This window comes from Pan troglodytes, chromosome X, assembly GCF_028858775.2.
Source record: "Pan troglodytes isolate AG18354 chromosome X, NHGRI_mPanTro3-v2.0_pri, whole genome shotgun sequence".
NCBI classification, from domain to species: Eukaryota; Metazoa; Chordata; class Mammalia; order Primates; family Hominidae; genus Pan; species Pan troglodytes.
In genome coordinates, this window is record NC_072421.2 from 41,007,385 (window position 1) to 41,035,191 (window position 27,807).

The 27,807-nt window shown below is 41.5% G+C and overlaps 1 protein-coding gene across 1 annotated transcript; it reads left to right on the forward strand.

Annotated features, from left to right (window-relative positions):
• The first annotated feature begins 705 nt into the window (after positions 1 to 705).
• ATP6AP2 (ATPase H+ transporting accessory protein 2) lies at positions 706 to 26,469 on the forward strand. The gene is made up of 9 exons (XM_016943126.3): positions 706 to 933; positions 8,830 to 8,960; positions 11,076 to 11,207; positions 17,098 to 17,193; positions 17,376 to 17,513; positions 18,529 to 18,582; positions 19,440 to 19,589; positions 20,610 to 20,729; positions 25,392 to 26,469. The coding sequence occupies exons 1-9, from the start codon at positions 897 to 899 to the stop codon at positions 25,584 to 25,586; spliced, it is 1,053 nt and encodes a 350-aa protein (XP_016798615.1). The 5' UTR covers positions 706 to 896; the 3' UTR covers positions 25,587 to 26,469.
• The last annotated feature ends 1,338 nt before the right edge of the window (positions 26,470 to 27,807 follow it).

Genomic DNA, 27,807 nt, shown 5'->3' on the forward strand with positions numbered 1-27,807 from the left:
TACATCCTCATAGAACACCTTGCCCAGATTGGAAACTGAGTGAATGGACAAATTAAGTAATTAATTAACTTTCTGTCCCATGACTCCTTGTAGATTGGAAAGTCTTTGGAGGTAGAGTTGCCAGACTTAGCGAATCAAAATATAGGATACCCAGTTATATTTGAATTTCAGATAACCAGTAATACGTCTTTTAGTACAAGTATGTCCCATAAATTAATTGCGACATAATAACAAATAATCGTTGTTTACATGAAATTCAAATTTAACTGGGCGCCCTGTATTTTATCTGGCACCACTATGTGGAAGGCAGGGGTTCCCCGTTGCGCCTGGCTTCTTCCCAGTAGGTGCTCGGCGTCTGTATACTTGTTAGAGCGAAACCCCAACCAGCCCCGCCTTTCACAGCTGGCGTCCGTAGCCGGGCGGAGGCACACGACCAGGAAAGACAGACACCCTGGTTGGAGACCGTCGCTCGAGACTGGCAGAAAGATCTGCACTCGGGAGGCACCCTCACCCCGTGGGCTCCGGGACCCCTCGACTAGCTCCATCACCCATTCCGACTACCCGCCCTACGCTCCACCTCTTGACCCGTCATCACCGACCGGGGGGCGGGACTGCCCGACTTTTCAATCCCTGCCTACCATTGGTAGAACTCTCCATCCGTTACTTTAAGTCCCGCCTATAAGGCTGTCGCTTCCCAGGTTACGTCCCTTCCGTAGGCCGCGGCGTAACTGGTGATTGGTGGAGAAAGCGGCAGCTGTCCCAGCGGAAGCGACGAAGGGACGGGACCCGGGAGCCTGGACGAGTCCGAGCGCGTCACCTCCTCACGCTGCGGCTGTCGCCCGTGTCCCGCCGGCCCGTTCCGTGTCGCCCCGCACTGCTGCGGCCGCCGCGGCACCATGGCTGTGTTTATCGTGCTCCTGGCGTTGGTGGCGGGTGAGGAGCCGGGGGCCCGCAGGACGTGCCTGGGGAGGTCCTGCGCCGCGGGGCTTGGGGATCGGGGCCGGCCGCGGGCGAGTAGCTGCGAGGCAGGTGCCGCAGTGCGGTCCGTCAGCGGCGGCCTCGCCTCAGCTGCGTCCCCGTCAGCATCTTCTCCGGATCGGCCGTGGCGGCGCGGCCTCACGGGCCGCCGGGGCCGGGGCTGGGCTGCGTAGGGGGCCCCTGAGCCTGCCTCCACCCTCCACTTTGAGGGCGGCGCGTCCGGCCGGCTTCTTGCGCCTGAAAAGGCCCTTCAGAGTACGGAGATGCATTTGTCAGTGAACTGGGATTGAGTCGCAGCCCGCTGCGAAGAAGAGAAGGCAGACTTTTTAGCTGCCACTGGCTGCCACGATGTTTTTGCATTTGTATGGTGCCTACATTTCTAGTGGTTGTCATCAGTAATTGCTGAAATCCCTGCCCCTCCCTTCCCTTATGTATATTTCCGGATGCAAAAGTTGAGATGGAGTCATTATTTTTATATGACCTATATTTCTTAAGGCGAATACAAAGCACCTCTCAATAGTTTGTCACAGTTCCAAATTTTAAGGATTTGGAAACAGGATGTGAGTCGCATTTTTAGGGTCACATGTCAATAAATGGTAGCTTTCTGAGTAGAACCTAGATTCCTAAGCATTCAGCAAGAGGTGAAGAAATCAGCTAATACGTGGCCTCTTACTGCATATCATGTGGTAATGTATTTCATTTGACAGCAGTCCTTAGAAGAGGGCATCATCTTTGTTTTGCAGGGTGATCAACCTAAATAAATTACCCAACACTAAACAGGTAGTAGCAAAGCTGGATTTGATTTCAGATGAGGTGGTGCCAGCGCATCGGCCTTTTCCATTATATATGTTGTGTTGCACAGGTAACGCTATTACTGTGTGAGAATGTGGGAGTGATGGGGACTGAGACTGGAGGCACAGACAGTAGTGAACAAGAGGCCAAGTTGAGAACGGCTTGGAGGAATGGGTGCTCTGATCTCAGTGTGTCAGTTTAAAACCTATGGGAGGCCGGGCGCCGTGGTTCACGCCTGTAATCCCGGCACTTTGGGAGGCCGAAGCAGGCAGATCACCTGAGGTCAGGAGTTTGAGACCAGCCTGGCCAACAAAGCAAAACGCCATCTCTACTGCAAATATAAAAATTAGCCGGGTGTGATGGGGCACACCTGTAATCCCAGCTACTCAGGAGGCTGAGGTACGAGAATCGCTTGAGCCCGGGAGGCGGAGGTTGCAGTGAGCCGAGATCGCGCCATTGCACTCCAGCCTGGGCGATAGAGCCAGACCTTGTCTCAGAAGCAAAAACAAACATACAAACAAACCAAAAACCTATGTGAGGTGTTGGGAGGTCCTGCTTGTGGAATGGCGATTTAATTCTGCACCAGTATGCTCTTGAAATCTGCGGATCTCTGTCCCTAGAGGTGCGGGGGTTTTGTGTGTTAATGATAGTTACGTTGTATCCATGCCCCAAACGTTTTCGAGTTCTTTGTTTCTTTCGTCTGTTTCTGGCTCTGGAAAGGTCTTTCTGATCTACTGAGATACTTTGAGGGAATTAATTTTAATTCAGTTTTTGAAATTTTAAAAATATTCCCTTTGATCCTGTGGTTTAACTGAACATCTATTGAGATTCCATGTTTTAATATTTTGACTGATATTATTTTGATTCAGTGAGGTATAGGCTTTTTTGTTTTGGGTCTGAGATAAAATAATTGCTTCTGCACATGGTTTGAACATGTTTTCCTTACTAGCATAGCCGAGTTCATACAGAACAAGAACCTGATCCTGTCAGCTTCTGAATTGCTCAGTCTTGTCAGATGAGGTTCAGTTATTATTTTCCACAATGACTAAATGTGATGTAATGGAAAACATCTTTAAGAGCTCTGACTTCTCTATTCCAGGCAGAAACAAAAATAGAAATCCTTTAAAACAGTGTTGCCAAACTAGAGAGAGAACTAGGGACTTAGAGAGAGAGGAAGGGAACTAGGATTTTGAATACCATATCATGAGGCGTATTTGATAAAATTCAGATATTTAGCCTGGAGAAGAAAGGCCAAGGGTGAACACATGGAATTTGAAGTGATGTCATATAGAAGAAGAGGGAGATAGGATCCATTTTTTAATTATTATTAATTGATTCCATCCACCATTCGTAGACGATAATAGCACAGTATAGTGGAGTTCCTAGAGGGAAGGACACTTAGCCCAGACTGGGGAGGCTGAGGAAAATTTCCCATGGGAGGTGCCTCCCAGGGCTAATGTGTTGAAAAGTTGGGGTGGGAAGAAAAGGTATTTGAAACAGAACAGCATGTGTAAAAGCATGGCGATGTGAGAGCAAAGGGGCAAGTAGTTTGGTGGGGCTGAAATGTACAGGATTAAGTTGGGGAGATACCAGAAATAAGGTTGATGAGGTTTCTTGGGTGTTAATGCTTTGGGTTTTGCCTCAGAGTCCCTGGGCAGTGAGAGAAGGCATTTAAGAAGAAGGGTGAATGATCAGATCTGTATTTTGAAGCAGTTATGGGAAAGGCTGGATTAGAGAGTGGCATGACAAGGGTCATAAGGCACCCAATTCTAGCAAACCTGGTGAGGGCCTGAAGAGTGTGCCCTGGACATAGAGGGGAAAGGGTTTGTGAGATAAGAAAAAAAGATGAAATTCAGTGGCTAATTAGCTGTGTTGCTGAGGAAGATTTAAAGACGACTGATTCCAGCCACTGGGTGGAAGGTGGTATCATCCTTCAAGATAGAATACAGGAGAAGTGTGTGGAAAGATGGTGAATTGGGTGTGTTTTTGGTGTTTGCAGCCTTAGGAGTAGTTGGGCTCAGCCTGGGAGAGATGTAGAATAGGAAAGCAGTAAGAGTCAAGAATGGAGCCCTCAGATCTCCAAAGTGGAGTATGCTAGGTGATCCATTTGGATGCCAGATGAATGTACTAGAAATTCCATTTATATCCTTTTTGTTTTGTTTTTGAGACAGGGTCTCACTCCGTCACCCAGGCTGGAGTGCACTGGTGTGATCACAGCTCACTGCAGCCTCGACCACCCAGGCTCAAGCGATTCTCCCACCTCAGCCTCCCTAGTAGCTGGGACCACAGGCGCATGCCACCATACCCAGCTAATTTTTTGTTTGTTTTTGTAGAGATGAGGTCTCAAACTCTTGGGCTCAAGTGATCCTCCTCCTCAGCCTCCCAAAGTGCTGGGATTACACGCAGGTGTGAGCCATCGCACCCGGCCTCTATCTTTTTTTTTTTTTTTTTTTCCTTTTTTGAGACAGAGTCTTGCTCTGTCACCCAGGCTGAAGTGCAGTGGCACGATCTCGGCTCACTACAACCTCGCCTCTGGGGTTCAAGTGATTCTTGTCCCTCAGCCTCCCAAGTAGCTGGGACTACTCTTGTTGCCCAGGCTGGAATGCAATGGCATGATCTTGGCTCACTGCAAGCTCCACCTCCCGGGTTCAAGTGATTCTCCTGCCTCAGTCTCCCGAGTAGCTAGGATTACAGGCATGCACCACCATGCCTGGCTAATTTTGTATTTTTTTAGTGGAGACGGGGTTTCTCCATGTTGGTCAGGCTGGTCTTGAACTCCCAACCTCAGGTGCTCTGCCTCTTGAGTAGCTGGGACTACAGGCATGCACCACCACATCTGGCTAACTTGTGTATTTTTTTGGTAGAGACGGGGTTTCACTGTGTTCACCAGACTGGTCTCAAACTCCTGACCTCAAATGATCTGCCTGCCTCAGCCTCCGAAAGTGCTGGGATTACAGGCGTGAGCCACCACACCTGGCCTCATTTTTGTATTTTTAGTAGAGATGGGGTTTCGCCATTATGGCCAGGCTGGTCTTGAACTCTTGGCCTCAAGTGATCCGCCTGTCTTGGCCTCCCAAAGTGCTGGGATTACAGGTGTGAGCCATCATGCCTGGCCTATTTTTATCTTATCTCTTTTTGAATAATAATGGTCAGGTATTTTGTAGACTGTCCCTCAATTTGGGTTTATCTGATGTTTTCTCATTATTAGATTGGGAAAAATACTACACAGGTATCTCATCCTTTTTAAAATTTTTATTTTTGTATGCTTTGTAATATAGCACAAATCAAATACATAATCTATTACTATAGTAGAAGTATATACTTTACATGGAGAGGATGAGAGGGACAGAGAGAAGAAAGAAGGGCTACTTTCCAATTTTGGGCTGACAGGGTTGAAATCTAAAAAGTTTGGCTACCACTGCTTTAAAGGACAGGAAGGGAAAGAAACAGAGGAGAAGCAGCCAAAGAGGGATTGCAAGGAAAACCAGGAGCCATGGCTGCATGAAGACCAAAGCAGGGGCTTTTCAAGGAGGGAGTTGCCAGTATCAAATGCTTTGGGAAGTTAGATAAAATTAAGGGATGGAAATTGCCTTTTGAGTTTGGGGAGTCGTTTCAGTGGCATGGTGGGCTTGGAAGGTGTGGGCGGCCAGGTGGGGTGGCTCACGCCTGTAATCCCAGCACTTTGGGAGGCCGAGGCAGGCGGATTGTTTGAGGTCAGGAGTTCGAGACCAGTCTGGCCAACGTAGTGAAACCCCGTCTCTACCAAAAAAATACACAAGTTAGCCAGACGTGGTGGTGCGTGCCTGTAGTCCCAGCCACTCAGGAGTCTGAGGCAGGAGAATCTCTTGAACCTGGGAGGTGGAGGTTGCGGTGAGCTGAGATCCTTACCACTGCACTCCAACCTGGGTGACAGCAAGACCCTGTCTCAAAAAATAAAAATAAAAAAAAATTTAAAAATGTTGTGGGTTAAGTAGTAAACTTAAAATGAAGTATAGAAGCAAACGGTGGTTGACTGCTCTTCCTGGATTCTTCCTCTGAAGGGGAGCAAGGCTGGTAGCTGGTGGAGACTGGTAGGACCAAAGGAGGTTTTTTATGGTTTTAGTTATAGAATGGGAGTGCCTTGAGCGTATTTTTATGCTGAAGTGAAAGGGCCAGTGAAGAGGGAAAAAACTGGTGGTTTGAAGTGTGACTTCATTCATTCATTAACTCAACAAGTACTTATTGAGCACCAATGTGTCGGGCTCTGTTCTCAGCCCTGGGGATAGTGTGTGAACAAGACACACTGAAATCCCCGCCTTCATGGAGCTTGTATTCTATAGGGCCATCTTTTGATGGCTATTACCATATAGCCACCTCACTCCTGATGTGTTGTCTGTCCTAGAAGAGTGGCTTACTTAACAAACAGTGAAGGAACAAAGGTCCCTAAAAAGACTGAACACAGGATTGTCTTAGACTGGAGGAGGGACATCCCTGCCCTCATGTCTGGAGGGAGAGGAGTTACAGATAGGGGCTTATGCAGATAAATTTGTGGTGGGGAGAGGAAGCAGGTAGCTCAAGAAATTCCTCTGTTTTCTCTGTGAAGCTGGAGATGAGGTTATCTGGTGAGACTGAGTTGGGGAGTGATAGCATAGGAAGTTGAAAGTTAGGAAGCCCATTTCAGTTCAGTACAAGGAAAAGCTTTTCAAAGGACTAGAATGTTAGGAAAATGGAGCCAGTTGCTGGCAAATGTAGTTCATATATTGAGGTGGTGTCCCCATCACTGGTAGTATTGAAATAGAGGAGGGGTGACTTTCTGCCAGGTATCCCTGAGACATGCTTATACTTATAATAAGCAGAAGTTTGGACAAATGACCTTCCTCTGTATAGGAGTCCCTGACTCTAAGGTTTTCTAAAGCTCTGGGCTTCTGAAGGACTGTTGTACAGGCATGGAAGTTGAAACTACGAAGCTGGGGCAAAGTTATTTGGTATAGGTTTGCCAGAATTGAATGAGTAGGGCCGTGTCTCAAAACAAGGGTATCTCCAAATCAAAATATGGTTTTTAAAATGTGTATGGTACCTGGGGCTGGGCGCGGTGGCTCACGCCTGTAATCCCAGCACATAGGGAGGCTGAGGCGGGCCGATCACTTGAGGTCAGGAGTTTGAGACCAGCCTGGCTAACATGGTGACACCCTGTCTCTACTGAAAATACAAAATTTAGCCAGGCATGGTGGCACACACCTGTAATCCCAGCTACTTGGGAGGCTGAGGCAGGAGAATCGCTTGAACCTGGCAGGCAGAGGTTGCAGTGAGCCAATATTGTGCCACTGCACTCCAGCCTAGGTGACAGTGTGAGACTCTGTCTCAAAACAAACAAACAAAATATGTGTATGGTTCTTGGGAAGCATAGGTCTCTTGGTTCCCCATTTTTCTTAGTGTTTGCAGTACTACTATTTTAGTGAACCAAGATATCTATCAGTTACAAAAGACCATTCCATTCTGCTAATTTTTTTGGTCTGTCTTCAGCTAGAGCAGTTTGGAAATTCCTGTTCTGACAGCTGTGCCGGATTGAAATTTGTAACTCCCGTGTATCAGCACCAACCTGAAGCCTTTTATTTACTGTCAATACTGCAACACCAAAACATTTACTGTTGCTTCCAACTTTATTTCCATCCCCTGTTAGTGGTACTTTCCTTAGGTCAAGAGAATAACACTGATTCTTTACTAAAGTCTAATTTTCCCATACTAGGTGTGGCTAACATTTGTTCTAGACTTGGAGCTCATTTTTTTAATAGGAACCCCAAATTAAAAAATCAGCCAGGCATGATGGCATGCATCTGTAGTCCTAGCTACTCAGAAGGCTGAGGCAGGAGGCTGAGGCAGGAAGATCACTTGGGCCCTGGAGTTTGAGGCTGCAGTGAGTCATGCAGACTCAAACTCAGCTTGGGTGACATAGCCAGACCCTGTCTCTAAAAAAATAACTAGGTACAAATTTCATCCTTAAATGTAAACAACCAATCATGTTCACTTTGGTTGCCCAAAGACTACAAAAAGCTCAGGGGCTCTGCCCTTAGGCCTGGCAGTGAAGTAGTTCCCAAGCAGAGTTTCTGTTTTCAAGGGTGCTCAGGATTTGGAGAAAAGTTCCTTTCAGTAACTGAAATTAGCTACTTGTCCCTGTGTAAGCTAGACATCACTAGGTTAATAGATAATGGATGAAGAGGCCAAATACCTCATCCTTAGCTGTGGAGAGCTTATAAAATAGTCCCTTTATTCTCATCTTTATCTTTTAATCCCGAATCCTTAGACTAGTTGACTTTATCATTACAGAATACCTTTTCTTACCCTCTTGACATGTCAACTACAAATACTGTTTCCTGGACTTTGTTTCTAAAGTCTGAAGTGTTTTTATGTTTCTACTTGTGACATGTATGCCCCACCCCCCCAACATTTGACAGTCCTTATTTCACTAGGGTTGCCTATGGGACATAAGGAAAGATGTTACCTATCCTAAGACATAGTAACCTGGTAAAATCTTATAGTGAAATAATAGGAACTTTATGAATTTGCATTGTGTAGAAAGGATTGATGGTAGAAATAATTTAGAGATTTCAAGCTTCTTCCTTTTTAGTCTGTGCCTGGGCTTTGTTTTTTGTTTTTTAAATTTTGGAGCTATGCCACTGATTTCTAATTCCTGCCAAATTGCTACATGCCTCTTTAAGAGCCATCAGTAGGAAGGTGTCTATATCATTAGGAAACCCTGTTTTGTAGTTGTACCTTTGTTGATCTCTTTTTGAGACTTTTGTTTGTTTGTTTCTTGTTCTTATCAGGCAGACCCTGAACCAGAATAGGTTCAGAGAGGCTCTGATAGTTGTACTTTTGTTCCAGCAGAATGTGTGGACTTAAATTCTTAGAGTGATACTTTGAAAAAGAATTTGTTATTGTTTAGGACTCAGCATTTTGACCAGTCATAATTTAATATGCTAAGTCAGTGGTGAATGGGGAAACATGTATTATATTTAATAATTGTCAAGGTAAATGATTTATGATGTTGATAATTCATTTACTGATCTGTTTTCTTTTCAGGTGTTTTGGGGAACGAGTTTAGTATATTAAAATCACCAGGGTCTGTTGTTTTCCGAAATGGAAATTGGCCTATACCAGGAGAGCGGATCCCAGACGTGGCTGCATTGTCCATGGGCTTCTCTGTGAAAGAAGTATGTATATATTTTTTAAATGTTTGGAGCTGCTTTTAAGAACATTTTTACTGATTTCTGCTAATAGCCCAAAAAAGCATCAAACGAACGTAGGTACGTTTGGTACAGATTACAAAAGTTAAAAAGCTCATCTGGACCAGGCACAGTGGCTCACGCCTGTAATCCCGGCACTCTGGGAGGCCGAGGTGGGAGGCTCAGTTGAACCCAGGAATTTGAGACCAACCTGGGCAACATAGTGAGACTCCCATCTCAAAAATAAATGAATTAATTTTTTAAAAACCCATTTGTAGTTGGGAAGATTTTGGATGAGTGCTTCAAGCTTGGCTTCTGAAACAAATCATTAGAAATCATTAACTATATAATTATTTATTCATAGTAGTGAAATTCTTTGTATATTAGAGAATGCATCTGTCCTACTCTTAATAGGATATCTACTTTTTGGGTTTTTTTTTTAGTATAGGCGATAGATTCACTATGAATGATAAAATATATATGCATTATGCCTGAGGTTAGGAAAATAATGTGGTCAGTAGCCATGGGGCAGCCAAGGACCTTGGTTTCCTAGAATGAAGCTATGACCTGTTGTAGTAATTGGCTGCTTATGTGATTGTAGGGGGCAGGAGGGTCTAGATCCAGTCAATGTGAGAGATCGAAAGGTAAGGGCTCAGAAGAAAGGAAATACAGCTTGCTCGGTGCTATCATCTCCTTCTCTTTGTAAGTCTGGTGCTTTTGATGTGGTCTCTAGATATATATCATCAGTCACTGAAAGGAACTTTTCTCCAAATCCTGAGCACCCTTGAAAACAGAAACTGTGCCTGGGAACTACTTCACTGCCAGGCCTAAGGGCAGAGCCCCTGAGCTTTTTGTAGTCTTTGGGCAACCAAAGTGAACACGATTGGTTGTTTACATTTAAGGATGAAATTTGTACCTAGTTATTTTTTTAGAGACAGGGTCTGGCTGTGTCACCCAAGCTGAGTTTGAGTCTGCATGACTCACTGCAGCCTCAAATTCCAGGGCCCAAGTGATCTTCCTGCCTCAGCCTCCTGCCTCAGCCTTCTGAGTAGCTAGGACTACAGATGCATGCCATCACGCCTAGCTGATTTTTTAATGTTTTGTAGAGACAGGGTCTCGCTATGTTGTCCAGGCTGGTAGGTCTTTAACTCCCGGCCTCAAGCAACCCTTTCTGCGTCAGCCTCCCAAAGTGCTGGGATTACAGGCACGAGCCACCACACCCAGCCTGTACCTAATTCTTTTTTTGTTTTGTTTTGTTTTTTTTTTGCTACAGGGTCCCACTCTATCACCCAAGCTAGAGTGCAGTGGCCTGATCTCGGCTTACTGCAACCTCCACCTCCCAGGTTCAAGAGATTCTCCCACCTCAGCCTCCCCGGTAGCTGGGACCACAGGCGTACACCACCATGCCCAGATCATTTTTATATTTTTTATAGAGACAGGATTTTGCCATGTTGCTCAGGCTGGTCTTGAACTCCTGGACACAAGGAATCTACCTGCTTCAGCCTCCCAAAGTGCTGAGATGACAGGCGTGAACACCACACCTGACCATCTAGTTCTTTACAACCTTAAACTTGACTACAGATGGCTATTAAAATAACTGAGAAATAATTATTAGTAAACTAATAATAGTTACTTTTAGTAGGAATTGTTTTATTTATAAAGAGCTTAGTCTAAAGAGGATGTTTTAATGACCATCTTGCTATGTCTCTGTGAAAGATAAAAGTGATGCGGTATATGAGGGCAAAAAATGATGTGGGGGAAGAAAATTTCCATGGCTACATGAAGAAAATATTTTGTGATCTGAAATTTGAAAGGTACCTATGTTTTGTTTACTTGCTTGCTTTTTTCCACAAAAGGTGTCAGATGACTTACTATTGGACTTTATTTCAAATCTGTAGAATTTTAAGAAAATGAAGAGGGTAGAAATCAGCATTCTTGATTAGGGGATTGCAACGACTGCCACAAATAAAATGTTTACTTTCCCTGTGAATTTTCCTTGTCAGTGTCATCTCAGAACCCCTTAACTCTGCTTATTAGATGTTATTGGGGAGGTGGGTTCCTGAGTTGATAATTAAGCACCGCTTTGTGCTTTTCAATGTTTAGGACCTTTCTTGGCCAGGACTCGCAGTGGGTAACCTGTTTCATCGTCCTCGGGCTACCGTCATGGTGATGGTGAAGGGAGTGAACAAACTGGCTCTACCCCCAGGCAGTGTCATTTCGTACCCTTTGGAGAATGTGAGTATTTATTATAAAAAATTAAAGGGATGCATTTTACATTTTCCCTTGTCAGCTGTCATTATGAATTGCATTCTAAACATACTTGTCTTATCTGTTTTTGATGCACAGTTTCTTTTGAAATTCTTTGACAAACACAATTTCTTTTTAAGAAAATTACATGGTGATTGTAATTAACTGAGGCTTGGCTGTTCTCTGTGGATGAGAGTACTGTTTAAGATAAGAGATAGAGAAATTGCCCCCACTCAGAATAGCCAGAGGCTTGAAAAAGAGAGCCACTAAAGGAGAAACCAGTTGGGGTTGTATCCTGCTACCGTTTTTTTGGCCATTGTCTTGTCATCTTCCCTGCAGGATTTTACCTCTTTTCGTGTGTAAGGACACTGGAGGCTGCTTGCTGGCTCACTTACTCCTTCACTGGCTATTCAGGCAATGTGGGTGACTATGCTGATCTAAGAGGCCCTCCTTCCATTATAAGCGTATAGAAGTGCTTGAAAGAATGTCACAAAAAACATTTTTACTAGCATAACTAAATTTGAATGCAAGAGGGGGTGGTATACACAGGTGTTACATATGGATGGAAAACTCAGAAGCCATAGTGGTGAGCAGAAGCTGACGCTGAAACTGTGTTTCCTGCAGAAAGCCAGGGACTAGAAATGCTGTCAACTTGTTCTTGAAAAGCAGACTAGTAAAACTAGTAAAGCTGGCTTGCTGCCCTTGGCTGTTGGACCCAAAGAGTCCCCTGAGAGAAATTAGAATTAGAATTATAGGCTTATGCTGTGCAGAGTGGTTCTTTCCAAATTCACATGACCTGCCCCATAGGGACATCTCCATAGCCAAGGGCTCCTTTGGTCAAATACGGAAGATGAGTGGAATTTACAAAGCACCTGAAGGAAAAAAAATGCCATGAGAAACAGGTGCAACAAACAGAATTCATCTCCTTAGAACTACAGAGAATAGGCCAATTTCCAAGAGATCTAAAAATACATACATTAAAATTGTGAAAAAAAGGGCCAGGCATGGTGGCTCACGCCTGTAATCCCAGCTTTGGGAGGCCAAGATGGGAGGATTGCTTGAGGCCAGGAGTTCAAGACCAGCTTGGTCAACATAGCAAGACCCTATCTCTAGGGGGAAAAAAAAAGAAAGAAAGAGAAAAAATTTGTGAAAAAAAGGAAGGAACAGAAACTATGAGGGAGTTATAAGACATTTTTGATACATGGTGCTTTAGCTGATACTTCAAAATATTTCATAATTTATATTGTGATTCTTTAACCCATGAGTTATGTAGAAGTATTTTTTCCAAATGCATGGGTTTTAAAAAAGTAATTTCTAATTTTTAAATTTCTAAGTTCACTGCATTGTAATACTGTGGTCTATGTGATGCTGAAGTTTTGGGGTTTTTTTTTTTTTTTTCAGACTTTCCTGTGGTCGAGTATAGATTATTTCCAAGCACACATGGCATACTTAGAAAAAATTACTGTGCAGTAATCCACAAGGCAAATCTCAACAAACAATAAAGAATCAGTGTCATATAAACTAACTTCTCTGACCACAATGCAGTTAAATCTGAAAATAATAATAAAATGATATCTTAAAAGGGTATTTGGAGCCCGGCACCATGGCTCACGCCTGTAATCCCAACACTTTGAGAGGCCAAGGCGGGTGAATCACTTGAGGCGAGGAGTCCGAGACCAGCCTGGCCAACATGGCTAAACCCTGTCTCTACTGAAAATACAAAAATTAGCCAGGCGTGGTGGCATGCATCTGTAGTCCCAGCTACTCAGTGGCTGAGGCACGAGAATTACTTGAAACTGGGAGGTGGAGGTTGCAGTGAGCTGGGATTGCGCCACTGCACTCCAGCCTGGGTGACAGAGCGAGACTCCATCTGGGAAAAAAAAAAAAGGTATTTGGATCAACATTTCTCCTTTCCCCATCCACCCGTCTCCCCCAGCGTCTTCTAACCATCATTCTACTCTACTTCTATGAGTTCAACTTACAAGTGAGGTCATGTAGTATTTGTCCTTCTATGCCTGGCTTACTTCACTTAACATAATGTCCTCCAGGTTTATCCATGTTGCAAATGACAGTTTCCCACGCTTTAAAGGCTGTATAGTATTCCATTATGTTTATATACCACATTTTCTTTCTGCTTTTTTCTTTTTTTTTTTAAGACAGAATCTTGCTCTGTCGCCCAGGTTGGAGTGCAGTGGCGCAATGTCATCTCACTGCAACTTCTGCCTCCTGGGTTCAAGGGATTCTGGTGTCTCAGCCTCCTGAGTAGCTGGGATTACAGGTGCATGCCACCACGCCCAGCTAATTTTTTGTATTTTTAGTAGAGATGAGGTTTCATCATGTTGGCCAGGCTGGTCTCGAACTCCTGAGCTCAGGTGATCCACCCACCTCAGCCTCCCAGTGGATCTCAGTGCTGGGATTACAGGCGTGAGCCACTGCACCCAGCTGCACATTATCTTTATCCATTCGTTTGATTATGGACACCGAGGTTGCTTCCATCCATATCTTAGAAATTGTAAATAGTGCTGCAGTGAACATGGGAGTGCAGATATCTCTTCAGCATACTGACTTCAATTGCTTTGGATATATATACCCAGAAGTGGGCTTGCTGGATCATGCTTTAGTGATCTATTGCACAAAATGGTGACTATATTAAATAATAATGCATTGTGTATTTCAAAATTGCTAAAGGAGCAGATTTTAGATACTTTTACCACAAAAAAAATATAAGTATGTGAGGTGATGGATTTGTTCATTAGCCTGATTTAATCAGTCTACTTTTAAACTTATAACAAAACATAACATTGTACCCCATAAATATATACAGTTACTATTTGTCAGTTAAAAATAAAATAAAAAGTATTTGGAAATAGTAACAAACAGAAGATAACAACTCCTCAGATTTAAAGCATATGGAACACCCAGTAGGCAAAAGCCAGATCCACACCTACATACGGTGAAATTGAAGAGTCATCAAGGAAATGGAAAATCTTAAAAGCTATGAGGGAGAAAAGACACTGTCATTACAAAGGAATGAGAGTAGAAGGAAAGCAAGGAAAATGTAGTGATTGTGTAGTATGAGCTAGGCTGAGTATTATTTGCATTGTCATAATAATGAAATGATGCTGATCAAGTGAAAATTTTGATATAACTATTGGGAGAGTGGGGAGATAGAAACAGAAGCAGAGCGCATGGATGGCTCAGCGCATGGATGGGGCAGTGGTTGGTGATGTGAGAGAGCTAAAGCCTCATTTTCTATAATGGATAGTAAATAGACAAGGCCTAAAATTGAAAAATCAGGAGATGTAATTTAAGTGTCTTATTTAGAGATGTTAAAAGCAAAAAAAGTCAACAAGAAAAGATAGTTGGAATAGATGCACTCCTAAATAATTCATGGGTTGAGGAGGAAATCACTGTGGAACTTTTTAAATTATTTGGAACTGAGTAACAATGAATGTAGCATTTATTTACAAAATTGGGAGGTGCAGCTAACGTGGTAAGAAAAGGGAAATTTATAGCCTTAAATGCATGTTTTAGACAATTTAGGTTGTCTAAGAATGGAAATTAATGAGCTAAAGAAAGCGGAAGAACTTCAGAGTAAATACACATAAAGTAGAAGGAAGGGAACAATACAGATCAAAAGGCAGATTATTTCACAGGGAGCATTTAAGTCATTTTTTATGTGATTTCTGTGAAAATCATTGCAGAAGATTTTCTTTAAAATTATAAAAATCCAAAATGCCATTTTGAGATTTTTATTAGCATGTAATCCAAAAATAAAGATTTAAAAACAGACTAGCCTCATTTTACATGAGAAGAAGCTGTGCTGTGTGAGGAGCTCATTTTATTGCTTGGCCCTGGTTGGCTGCTCAATGCTTTTCCTAGCAGAAGATGGTAAATGAGATAAAAGATTCAGGGGCAAACCCCACAAAACATAAAAATCAGAGTATCTTAGAATTCCATTTAACGAAGCTTCCATTTGATTAGCTAGCTGTTTTAGTTAGAATTTCAAGTCATACAGGTACAGAAATTTGAGGACAGATATGCATCTCCCTTACAATACAGTGAGAGAAAAACCATCATTCGATATTAAGCAGCCAAGCTTTTTACTTTTTGAGCTTAGCTGCCTATATAATTATTTCTTTTCCTTCATTGGTGTTCATTTGATTCATGAGCTGCTTCAATTTGATCGCTATGGACATGGTTCCTAATCTTCAACTTTCCTGAACCGAGCGCCATTTCACTAAGTGAAGTGAGGCTGGAAAGTTTGTATCATTTGCTCATGTATTCCCCTCACAGCCTGAGGAGGTAAACTCTATGATCGCTAAAGGAAAGCACCTATAGATGATTCAGGGCGGCTGCTAGCAGTATGCTTTTGCAACTTTGAACTCTCTTCCCCCTCTTCACTTACTCATTAACTCATTTTGAGAGAATTTGGGGAAGAGTTAATAAGCATCTTGAGTAAGAGAAAAAAATTATTTCATTTCACAGAATCATAAAATTGATCACTTAATATTGATGCTGGGCCTGGGCATGGTGGCTCACGCCTGTAATCCCAGCACTTTGAGAGGCCAAGGCAGGCAGATCACATCAGGCCAGGAGTTTGAGACTAGCATGGCCAACTTGATGAAACCCCATCTCTACTAAAAATACAAAAATTAGCCAGGCGTGGTGGTGCGTGCCTGTAATCCCAGCTATTCAGGAGGCTGAGGCAGGAGAATCACTTGTACCTGGGAGGTGGAGGCTGCACTGAGCCGAGATCACGCCACTGTACTCCAGCCTGGGCAACAGAGTGAGGCTCTGTCTCAAAAAAAAAAAAAAAGTGATGCTGGGATTTTATCAGTAAGACATAATCACATTGATTTCTGCCTGTATCATATTAGCGTTACTTTGCTACTTGTAAACATGAATCTTTAAGTAGTAAGGGAACTGCTGAATGAAAGATCAATGTAAGAAATCTCCATTAAAACAAAAACATGACTGTACTGCTTGTTTTAATACAGTAATACTGGGAATGAAATAATTTTTTTAGGGGAAAAATAACTGTAATTTGTTTTTTAAAATCATGTACTGCAAAACAAATCTATGGGGATAGAAGTCAGAATTTTCGTTACCCTTGAGGGTGGAGGTAGTACTTCGAGGGCGCTGATAGTGTTCTGTGTCGATCTGGCTGGGCTACCTGAGTGCATGCATGTGTAAACATTTGTTGAGCTCTTACCCCAAGATTTGTATACTATATTATATGTATTTTGCACTTTAATAAAAAAATTGAAGGAAAAAAGTAGGTCTTATCACCATTGGTTACTTCAACCTAATAATATCAACATGTCCTAAGATAAAGGCTTCAAAAACCTTGTGACATACTTAACACCTTATCTAAGAGTCTTTAGGCTATCTGAAGACAAATGTTAAATCTCATTAAACATTTTTAAAATTTTGAAATGAAAGATGAATTCCATTTTTATTTCAATTAAATTCAATACTCAGATTCCTCTAACCGTCTCTTAAATGCAAATTAAATACTTTATTGTGGAATATGCATTCATCGTGGCACATTTAGTCAATATTGAAACCAAATGTATTGCTGCTTCAAATACATGAATGACCACCAGAAAATGGTTTGTGCTAGATATAGTGTTGTGTCCATCAGGTTTAAGTTATTTTCCACTGAGGCATGTTGGGAGATACAGACTTGGCTTACCAGGGGGCTGTTTAATCTTCTGTGCCCTCAAAAGGGCTTGTTTGGAAATGATTTCGGGCTTCTAAATTTCCATAGAAAGTGCTGGAAAAAAGTTTAAGGCTTCTTTTTAAATACCATCTGAATGATTTTTCTTCCCACTTTGGTTCACATAATAATTGCGTTCTTACTCTTAAATTTCAGGCAGTTCCTTTTAGTCTTGACAGTGTTGCAAATTCCATTCACTCCTTATTTTCTGAGGAAACTCCTGTTGTTTTGCAGTTGGCTCCCAGTGAGGAAGTAAGTGATAAGGGTTTTATTCAAGACATTTTAAAAAATAAGCTTTTATTATTTGAAAATTATGAAATGTAATTTTATTATGAAAATATAAAACTAATTTATGAACAATGTTGTCATACCTCTGGGTATTGGAACTAATCTGTAGAATTTGAGCAACTTAAAATTTTCTGTTCTTCTTACAGAGAGTGTATATGGTAGGGAAGGCAAACTCAGTGTTTGAAGACCTTTCAGTCACCTTGCGCCAGCTCCGTAATCGCCTGTTTCAAGAAAACTCTGTTCTCAGTTCACTCCCCATCAATTCTCTGAGTAGGAACAATGAAGTAAGTGCAGTTATTCAATGAATACATGAATATCATTAATTTCCCTCTTTTTAAAAAATAGAGACAGGGTCTCACTCTGTTGTCCAGGCTGGTCTTGAACTCCTGGCCTCAAGCAATCCTGTCTTGGCCTCCCAAAGTGCTGGGATCACAGGCTTGAGCCACTGCATCCGGCCTCCCATTCCTTATACTACTTGAAATTTTGGAAATTTTGGTATTTTAGAAAATGAAAAATTGTGCACATTTACTGCTGGTGTAGATTCTTCTTTAGTGTAATTTTCTTATGACTCTCATGAATAAACTGATCCTTTTTGTGAGTTGAGCTGTGGTAAATAACATCACATTTTAGCACGAGGGTTGCCACCTATTAATTCAAACAAGCCAGAGGTCATAGATCTACTTGGTGACTGGTGGAGCTGTGTGGATCTGGTAACTTGGGAGCCATTGTTCACTGCCTCTGCTGATTTGTTGCCACATTTTTCTCATTCATTCTGGACATTGCAGTGGAGGGAGCCCCCTCTACTTTTGACTCCTGTCCTTCAGTTTCTCCATCTGCTCATGCGCCCTCTTAACCATGTGGCATGCCACTTTCGTGGTGGCCTCCCCTCTTTATTTGCTGTGGATGACCAGGGCCATCATCCTTTATTCTCTGATGTGGAAACTATTCAAGGGAAGTGAGCAAACTGGGCCAATGGTAGGATGTCATTGCAGAGTGCCAGGATATCCTGATGCTTTGAAGGAAAACCACTGGAGAACTTGGATGCTTTATCATGGTTTTGCCAAAAATATAGCTATTGAGTGGCAGTCACTGTGCTAGGGAATGGCCATCACCTTTTTGTTAGGAAATAATGTTTTATATGCATTTTCAATTGAAGCAAACATACCAAATGGAAGATAATTATATAAATTCACTTATATGATCAACATTTGTAATATCCTGTGCCTTGCTTGGTAAATGGCAAATAAAGATCTCTGGTGCACATTTAAAAGAATGCTCTTTTTTTTGGGCTCTCTGAAGGTTGACCTGCTCTTTCTTTCTGAACTGCAAGTGCTACATGATATTTCAAGCTTGGTAAGTAGGCTGCTCTAATTTTTTAGTTCCATTTATTTTGGTTTCTAGAGAATCCTTGAATAATAGTAAAGGCAGTTGAAAAGTTTGATTAAGTATGCCCTAGATTTATGATCCCATGAAAATTGAAAAATTAGTGGCAGTATTGGGAATTTTGAACACATCCATGTTATAGTCAAATTATTTTGCATTTCTGCTTTTTAGGGAGAGACAGCATATCTTCCAAGAACACAAGCCTGGGCGTAAGAACACCCTGGCCATAGTCCTAACTTGGCTGTTGATTTCTTGTGAGACTTAATTCCTATCTATATCTTTGGGCCTAAAATAGAAATAATAGTTTGGACTAATAATGCTGTCAGTCAAGTCAAGAAGGGACGAAATCCGTCTGAAGGGTATTTTTTTGGTGAATGATTTTTTAAAAATCATCCTTGTTACTGAAATAGAAATTCTTATCTGTTTGCTACCTTCTGAAGTTGTTTTCCAAACTTTTTCAACAGGTGTTGGTTCGGGGAGTCTGGAAGTGTAGTGCATTCCTGGGATCAAACTGGTCCAGCCATCTGTTCTTTCATACGTTGGCCCATACCTGAGTTTTTAAAACTGAGGAATTTTGTTGAAAGCTTTTATTAAATATCCAAGGAGTCTTGTACTGCTCCTAAACATGAGATTCGTGTTGGATTTATCAGAAACGCTTATTCAAACCAGTTTCTTTTGCCACCATTTTAGACTATTTGCATGTTGTGGTACACTGGTATGGTTTAGTTTAGCCTAGTTTAGTTAGGCATAAAACTTTAACTGGCTGTGTTTGACGTCTTTCATCTTACTTTATCCGCTACCTTTTTTTGTTTGTTTGTTCTCCTAAGCTGTCTCGTCATAAGCATCTAGCCAAGGATCATTCTCCTGATTTATATTCACTGGAGCTGGCAGGTTTGGATGAAATTGGGAAGCGTTATGGGGAAGACTCTGAACAATTCAGAGATGCTTCTAAGATCCTTGTTGACGCTCTGCAAAAGGTAAATATCAATGCGACATGAGAGGTTGGAGTATGACCATTTCACTTTTAGCCTCTTAATAGAAAAATCTGCTGTTTCAAACACTGTTGATTGAACTCTTATTTGCCTTCTTTGGGGCTCCTCTAATTATACTGGCCAAGGATGGAGTAGGGTCAAAAATGTATATTGATATATTTCTTCCTAATGCTAGAAAGAACAGCATTAGGAAAAGTTATCTCACACAAAGCTTTACAAAATTATTGTGGTAAAATATATATAACATAAAATTACCACTTTAACCATTTTTAATTGTACAGTTCAGTGGTATTAAGTGCAAGTACGTTCACATGTTGTACAACCATCACCATCTTCTATTTCTAGAACTTTTTCATCTTCCCCAACTGAAACTCTGTACCCCTTAAACACTATGAGATAACTGAAGTAGAACACCCAGCACAGTACCAGACAGTAGATGCATAATAAATGCTAGTTCCCCTCTGCCCTTGAAGTTCTTCACCTGCATCCTTTCAGTGAGGCTTCATATTTTAATCTTTATAGATGTTTGTGATTAACCAGAGACCACTTAGGAAGATTTCTTCATTTCTCTTTCCAACTTCCCTTCCTCCAATTTATATGCTGACAAATTCAGTCTCTTCTTAAAGTAATTTTATTCTGAACATTTGAATATATGTTAAAGCTTAACACTTTTCTGTATAGTTGAGCAAAATCAAAACCTTTAAGACTTGCTTATTGTAAGATGTAGTATATTTCATGAGCCAGGAGGTAAGTGTACATTGTTCTTGTAGCTGCACAAAAGCTTTAAAAATAATTTTAATAAGTATGTGACTCACTGCATAAAATGATAAGTAGTGAGGTAATGCATATGTTAATTAGCCAATGTGGACTTAAGCCATTCCACAATGTGTACATATTTCAAAACAATATGTTGATGTGATAAATATATATGATTTTAATTTGTTAATTAAAAATGAAAAAAGTACATAGTTGAGATTCCCAATAATGTTAATAACTAACTTTCAGTTTGCAGATGACATGTACAGTCTTTATGGTGGGAATGCAGTGGTAGAGTTAGTCACTGTCAAGTCATTTGACACCTCCCTCATTAGGAAGACAAGGACTATCCTTGAGGCAAAACAAGCGGTGAGTATATTTTGAGATCCTGCTTTAAAACTGTAAAATTAACTAATTATAAAAAAAAATATCACCTATGGGTGACATGAATGAGCAGTCAGTAAATCTGAAAAACAATTTCAGTTAACACATAAGCTTCTTGTTCACATACATATGTGTGCTTTGCCAGTGATAATCAGTTCTTTAGGGTTATAATCAGATAATGCAAGAATTTGAATTAGGGATAAAAGTAAATCTGTCCAAGATTATAATTCAAATATCAGTACACACAAGGAGATATCAGAAGTTAATGTGGCGCCAGGTGCAGTGGCGTGCATCTGTAATTGCAGCTTCTCAGGAGGCCAAGGCAGAAGGATTGCTTTAGCTCAGGAGGAGTTTGAGGCCAGTCTGAGGAAACATAGCAAGACCCTGTTTTGAAAAAAAAAAAGAAGTGAATGTGTGCGGGAGTGGTGTGGTGCCCACATCCTATGGGCTCTGCTTTTCTAGCAGGCACATTGTCTTTGTGGCACAGTCCCTCACTTACTGAGATCCTCTGTGTGCACCTCTTTATGATTTTGATTTACTTAACAGTTTTTTTGGGTATGGATCTTGCTTTGATTTTAAGCATTTAGAGGGTCAGGGTTAAGCATTACCATGGTTGCTGGCCATGGTAAAATACATATCTGTTTATGTGTATGTACGTGCACATTTACATACATACATATATACTTACAGCTGCAGCAGAACCTAGGGAGGGTGATGGGAAAGAGTAGTGTAGATGCTCCCTAACATCCTACGTCTGAGAACATTGCTTAGGGCTGGCTGTATCACTTGCAGCAGATAGATATCCACTCAATTACATACACCTCCGCTTCAGACCCATTTGCAGCCCTCACCCTGCTCAGTTTTACTGATGTCAGTGTGGGACTTGGAGTCAGAAGGTCGAAGCCAGTGCCTGTTTGAGATAGTATAGCGATTACTGGTTTGAGATTGTTTCTTTCTAAATTAAATTGGGGATGGAAGGACCTTTGTTTCAGACCGCATGTCAGTCTAGACAACCACCCAAGATTTCCCACCATAAAACATCTAGAAATGCTGGATAAAAATAAAGATCTTTTAAAAAGTACATAGTTTGGGCTGGGTGTGGTGGCTCACGCCTGTAATCCCAGCACTTTGGGAGGCTGAGGCGGGCGGAACACCTGAGGCCAGGAGTTCTAGACCAGCCTGGGCAACATGGTGAAACCCCGTCTCTACTAAAAATACAAAAATTAGCCTGGTGTGGTAGCGGGCACCTGTAATCCCAGCTACTTGGAAGGCTGAGGCAGGAGAATTGCTTGTACCCGGGAGGCAGAGGTTGCAGTGAGCCAAGATTGCGCCACTGCACTCTAGCCTGGGAGACACAGCGAGACTCCGTCTCAAATAAAAAAAAAATTACAAAAATAAAAATACATAGTTCAGCTCGCAAGAAAGGGAAATTCTCTTACAGAGTAAATAAAGAAGAGGAGGCCGGGTGCGGTGGCTCACACCTGTAATCCCAGCACTTTGGGAGGCCGAGGTGGGTGGATCACAAGGTTAGGAGTTCGAGACCAGCCTGGCCAACATGGTGAAACTCCGTCTCTACTAAAAACACAAAAAATCAGCCGGGCGTGGTGGCGCACGCCTGTAGTCCCAGCTACTTAGGAGTCTGAGGCAGACAAATCGCTTGAACCCGGGAGGCGGAGGTTGCAGTGAGCTGAGATTGTGCCACTGTACTCCAGCCTGGGTGACACAGTGAGACTCCATCTCAAAAAAAAAAAAAACCCGAATGTGGTAAGCAGGCCGCCCTAAGGATATTTGCCAGCTGTTTCACCAAGAGTCCTTTGGTGCCTTGTGTGTGGGGGATGGGAACGGACAACTCCAGATAAAGCTGGGGACCCCGAGAGAGCTGTGCCCTCAGTGAGAGGGTAGACTGGAAATTTTTGCCCACCAGCACAGGGAAACAGAAAGGCACCTGGGCTCTGGGTGGTCAGCACATGTGTTGAGAGTGGGGATGCCTCCCAGAGAATTCTTTTTTTTTTTTTTTTTTTTTGATTTTTTGGAGATAGGATCTTACTCTGTCACCCAGACTGGAGTGCAGTGGCACAATCTCACCTCACTGCAGCCTCCACCTCCCAGATTCAAGTGATTCTCCTGCCTCAGCCTCCTGAGTAGCTGGAATCACAGGCATGCACCACCACACCCGGCTAATTTTTGTACTTTTAGTAGAGATGGGGTTTTACCATGTTGGCCAGGCTGGTCTTGAACTCCTGGCCTCAAGTGATCTGCTCACCTCCGCCTCCCAAAGTGCTGGGATTACAGGTGTAAGCTACCATGCCCGGCCTATGAGATTTCTTTTTAGGGTGATAGAAATGTTCTAGAATTAGACTGTGGCGATAACTATGAAACCACTAAAATTCCTTGACTTGTACACTTAAAATGGGTAGGAAAAAGAACATGTTTATCAAAAAAAAAAAAAAAAAAGGAAAGAAACAAAGAGGTCTTCATGGGCGTGAAATCCTTTAACGTTTGCCTCAGCTCTGAGCTCCCCGCAGGTAAATATGCATGCCTGTGTACCCATTCTCTCCTACATTTGAAATCACTCTCTTCCATTAGTTTAAGGAGACAGGAGTTTAAGGAACATTTACTGAGTACTCACAACATTCCAGGTGCTGGGGCTGTAGGGACAAATAGATCTCGGTTACATTTTCGTTCTCATCCTCACTGCCAGGCACCCTGCCCCCATTTCTCCCACCTCATTTGGCTGCCGCCTCCTAACTTGTCTGAACTCGTCTGTCTCTCTGCTTCCCAGCTGGCTCCTCCCAAATCCATCCTACACATTGTCATCAAAGTTATCTTTTTTCTTTTCTTTTTTTGAGACAGGGTCTCGCCCTGTCCCAGGCCGGAGTGCAGCGGCGCAATCATAGCTCACTGTAGCCTCAAACTCCTGGGCTCAGGTGATCCACCTGTCTCAGCCTCCTGAGTAGCCAGTTCTATAGGCTTGAGCCACCACACTCAGCTAATTTTTAATTTTAATGTTATGTTTTTAAGACAAACCTGATCATGTCACTCACTTTCTGCCTAAAGCTTGTCAATGGCTCCTTATTGCCCAGAGGCTCATGTCAGATTTTCTGTAGCTTCCCTGCTTCTAGCTTCATCTCCTGCTGTGTTCCTACTTTTAAAATTCTCTAGCCAGAATGAATGATATTTCCCAAACAGTGCCTTTGTCAGAATGAATTCAGTTTCCCAAACAATGTTTTTACACAGCTCTGTATTTTAAAAAAAGTGTTAAGTGGATCATACATACATAAGTATATAACATATTTAATACTAGTTATTTAAATAATAAAAATAATAACACTGTATAGCTCCGTTTTCACATGGCTATAAAGAACTACCTGAGACTGGGTAATTTATAAAGGAAACAGGTTTAATTGATTCACAGTTCCACATGGCTGGGGAGGCCTTAGGAAACTTACAATCATGGAGGAAGGGGAAGGGGAGGCAGGCACCTTCTTCACAAGGTGGCAAAAGAGAGAGAAAGTGGCACACTTTTAAACCATCAGATCTCATGAGAACTCAGTATCATGAGAACAGTATGGGGGAAACTGCCCCCATGATCCAATCACCTCCCACCAGGTCCCTCTCTCGACACGTGGGGATTACAAATCGAGATGAGATTTGGGTGGGTACGCAGAGCCAAACCATATCAATAGCTTAAGAGAATGCTTGCTCCTTTGAAGCTCCCTATTTTCTCCCTCTACCCTCCCTCATCCAGAGGTAACTGCTGTCCTGGATATCATGTTAATCCCTTGCTTTTCTTTACAGATTGACTGCATATGTATTTGTTCTTAAACAGTGTTGTTTGGTTTTGCCTGTATTTGAATTTTATATAAATTGAATCATACTACATGTATTTTTCTGTGTTCTTTGTTCAGTATTCTTTTTAAGATTCACTCAGGCTGACAAATGTAGCTGTAGTTTAGTCATTTTACTGTTACATATTCTGCTGTAGGGATATACCACAATTCCATTCTGTTGATGATTTTTTTTTTTTTTTTTTTTTTGAGACAGAGTTTTGCTCTTGTTGCCCAGGCTGGAGTGCAATGGCACAGTCTTGGCTCACTGCAACCTCCACCTGCCGGGTTCAAGCAGTTCTCCTGCCTCAGCCTCCCGAGTAGCTGGGATTACAGGCACCTGCCACGCCTGACTAATTTCGTATTTTTAGTAGAGACGGGGTTTCACCATGTTGGCCAGGCTGCTCTGGAACTCCTGACCTCAGGTGATCTGCCCGCCTTGGCCTCCCGAAGTGCTGAGATTACAGGCATGAGCCACTGTGCCCGGCCTTGCTGCTGATATTCTTATATATGTCTCTTGGTACACATATAGAAATTTTCCCTAGCGTATGGACTTACTGGATCACAGGATATGCACACCTTCAACTTTATTAGGTATTGTCCAGTTTTCCCAAGCATTTGGACTGGTTTATACTTCCACCATCAGTGCAAGTGTCGTCTCCACAAAGGTGCTCCTTCTTGCTTCCTCCTAGTATAAGTAGCTGTTATGCCACTTATGAAGAAATGTTTGTTAGACAAATGAATCACAGTCACTAGACTGGGATAATTTCCTATCTTAAAATTCTTCCCTCTTGATTTTTCTTTCTTTTCTATATTGTAGAAGAACCCAGCAAGTCCCTATAACCTTGCATATAAGTATAATTTTGAATATTCCGTGGTTTTCAACATGGTACTTTGGATAATGATCGCCTTGGCCTTGGCTGTGATTATCACCTCTTACAATATTTGGAACATGGATCCTGGATATGATAGCATCATTTATAGGATGACAAACCAGAAGATTCGAATGGATTGAATGTTACCTGTGCCAGAATTAGAAAAGGGGGTTGGAAATTGGCTGTTTTGTTAAAATATATCTTTTAGTGTGCTTTAAAGTAGATAGTATACTTTACATTTATAAAAAAAAATCAAATTTTGTTCTTTATTTTGTGTGTGCCTGTGATGTTTTTCTAGAGTGAATTATAGTATTGACGTGAATCCCACTGTGGTATAGATTCCATAATATGCTTGAATATTATGATATAGCCATTTAATAACATGATTTCATTCTGTTTAATGAATTTGGAAATATGCACTGAAAGAAATGTAAAACATTTAGAATAGCTCGTGTTATTATGGAAAAAAGTGCACTGAATTTATTAGACAAACTTACGAATGCTTAACTTCTTTACACAGCATAGGTGAAAATCATATTTGGGCTATTGTATACTATGAACAATTTGTAAATGTCTTAATTTGATGTAAATAATTCTGAAACAAGAGAAAGGTTTTTAACTTAGAGTAGCCCTAAAATATGGATGTGCTTATATAATCGCTTAGTTTTGGAACTGTATCTGAGTAACAGAGGACAGCTGTTTTTTAACCCTCTTCTGCAAGTTTGTTGACCTACATGGGCTAATATGGATACTAAAAATACTACATTGATCTAAGAAGAAACTAGCCTTGTGGAGTATATAGATGCTTTTCATTATACACACAAAAATCCCCGAGGGACATTTTGAGGCATGAATATAAAACATTTTTATTTCAGTAACTTTTCCCCCTGTGTAAGTTACTATGGTTTGTGGTACAACTTCATTCTATAGAATATTAAGTGGAAGTGGGTGAATTCTACTTTTTATGTTGGAGTGGACCAATGTCTATCAAGAGTGACAAATAAAGTTAATGATGATTCCAAATTTGTGTCATTGCAGTACTAAATCTATTTTATATTGTAAAAACCTAACAAAACAGGCTTTTCTTTCATCAGGATTGGCTGTTTTGTTGTACAGATAATTTCATGCTGTTTCTTTTACACTTGTTTATTCTCACTGCCTCCTGAGATTTAGTACTAATGTAAGGAAGGCATTTTAATTACCATTCTTGTTACTGAATTTATATAGGATATATGAGAAATGCATACTTTATGTAGGAAAGGGTTACATTTTTCTATAGCTTTTTTTTTTTTTTTAATTAAAAACATTTTAGATACCAGTCTTGCTATGTTGCCAGGCCGAACTCCTGGCCTCCAGTGATCCTCCTACCTCAGCCTCCCCAGTAGCTGGGATTACAGGTGTGCACCACTGCACCCGGCCCTGTAGCATTTTTAAAGATGAATAAGCAACTAATTGGTTAGAATATGAAGGACTGTCTCAGGTAAAGGTTTAAGGTAACAATTTGTTTTCTTTTTCAAAAAACAGAATCTTTAACTTCATTATTATGTAGCAAGATTATTTTAGTATGAGCATTGTAGCCCTGACCCTGGGATCCTTCCTTGTATTTAGTATTAGCTGTTTCTGCATCTTCTTTGCAAAGATCATCAAATTATTTATAAATAGCATTGAGTTTGGCAGGTTTGAGAAGGTAGGGTTTATTTAGTTGTCAATTACTGCAAGATGCCCTTGACAATTACAGTTTCAAACCCCCATAGAGTGAAGGAAATGTTGGTTTTCTTTTTGCCTCTCATTGAAGTATAAATAATAGGGAAACTGATACTCAGCTTCACAGGGAAGAAAAACTACATTGTTCTAAAATCACTCTTCCATCCCTACTTCCTGCCAGAGTGATGGGGGTGAGGGTTTTCAGCTGTTTATCACCAAAACAGTTCCCACTCTGACCCCATGGAACGCAACACTGCCTAAGTGTAGGGAGCAGGAACCTATCATGCGTCAGGGTGGTTAGAATCCATTTGTCTTTCACAACTTTCTTATATAAACATTGCCGGAGAAGTTAGATTGTTATGATTAAATATGAAATAAACCAATGTCTTTTTAATTTAAAACTGATGAGACTTTAAGTTCTAGGGGAAGAAAAAAAAATTAATTACATGACAGCACTAATCCATATAGGGTAAATGGCATCAGCATCCTTCTATCTATGTTAGGCAGAGAGCAATTCATTAAAATAAATGTTCTGCCAAGATTATTATACCTGTTGCTGATGATTTGCTCTTAAGTCTAATTTGTTCAGGAACATAAATCACAGTGTCGATTTGTGTGAGAGGCAGAAAAGGCAGACTCATGGCAGACGATTCCACT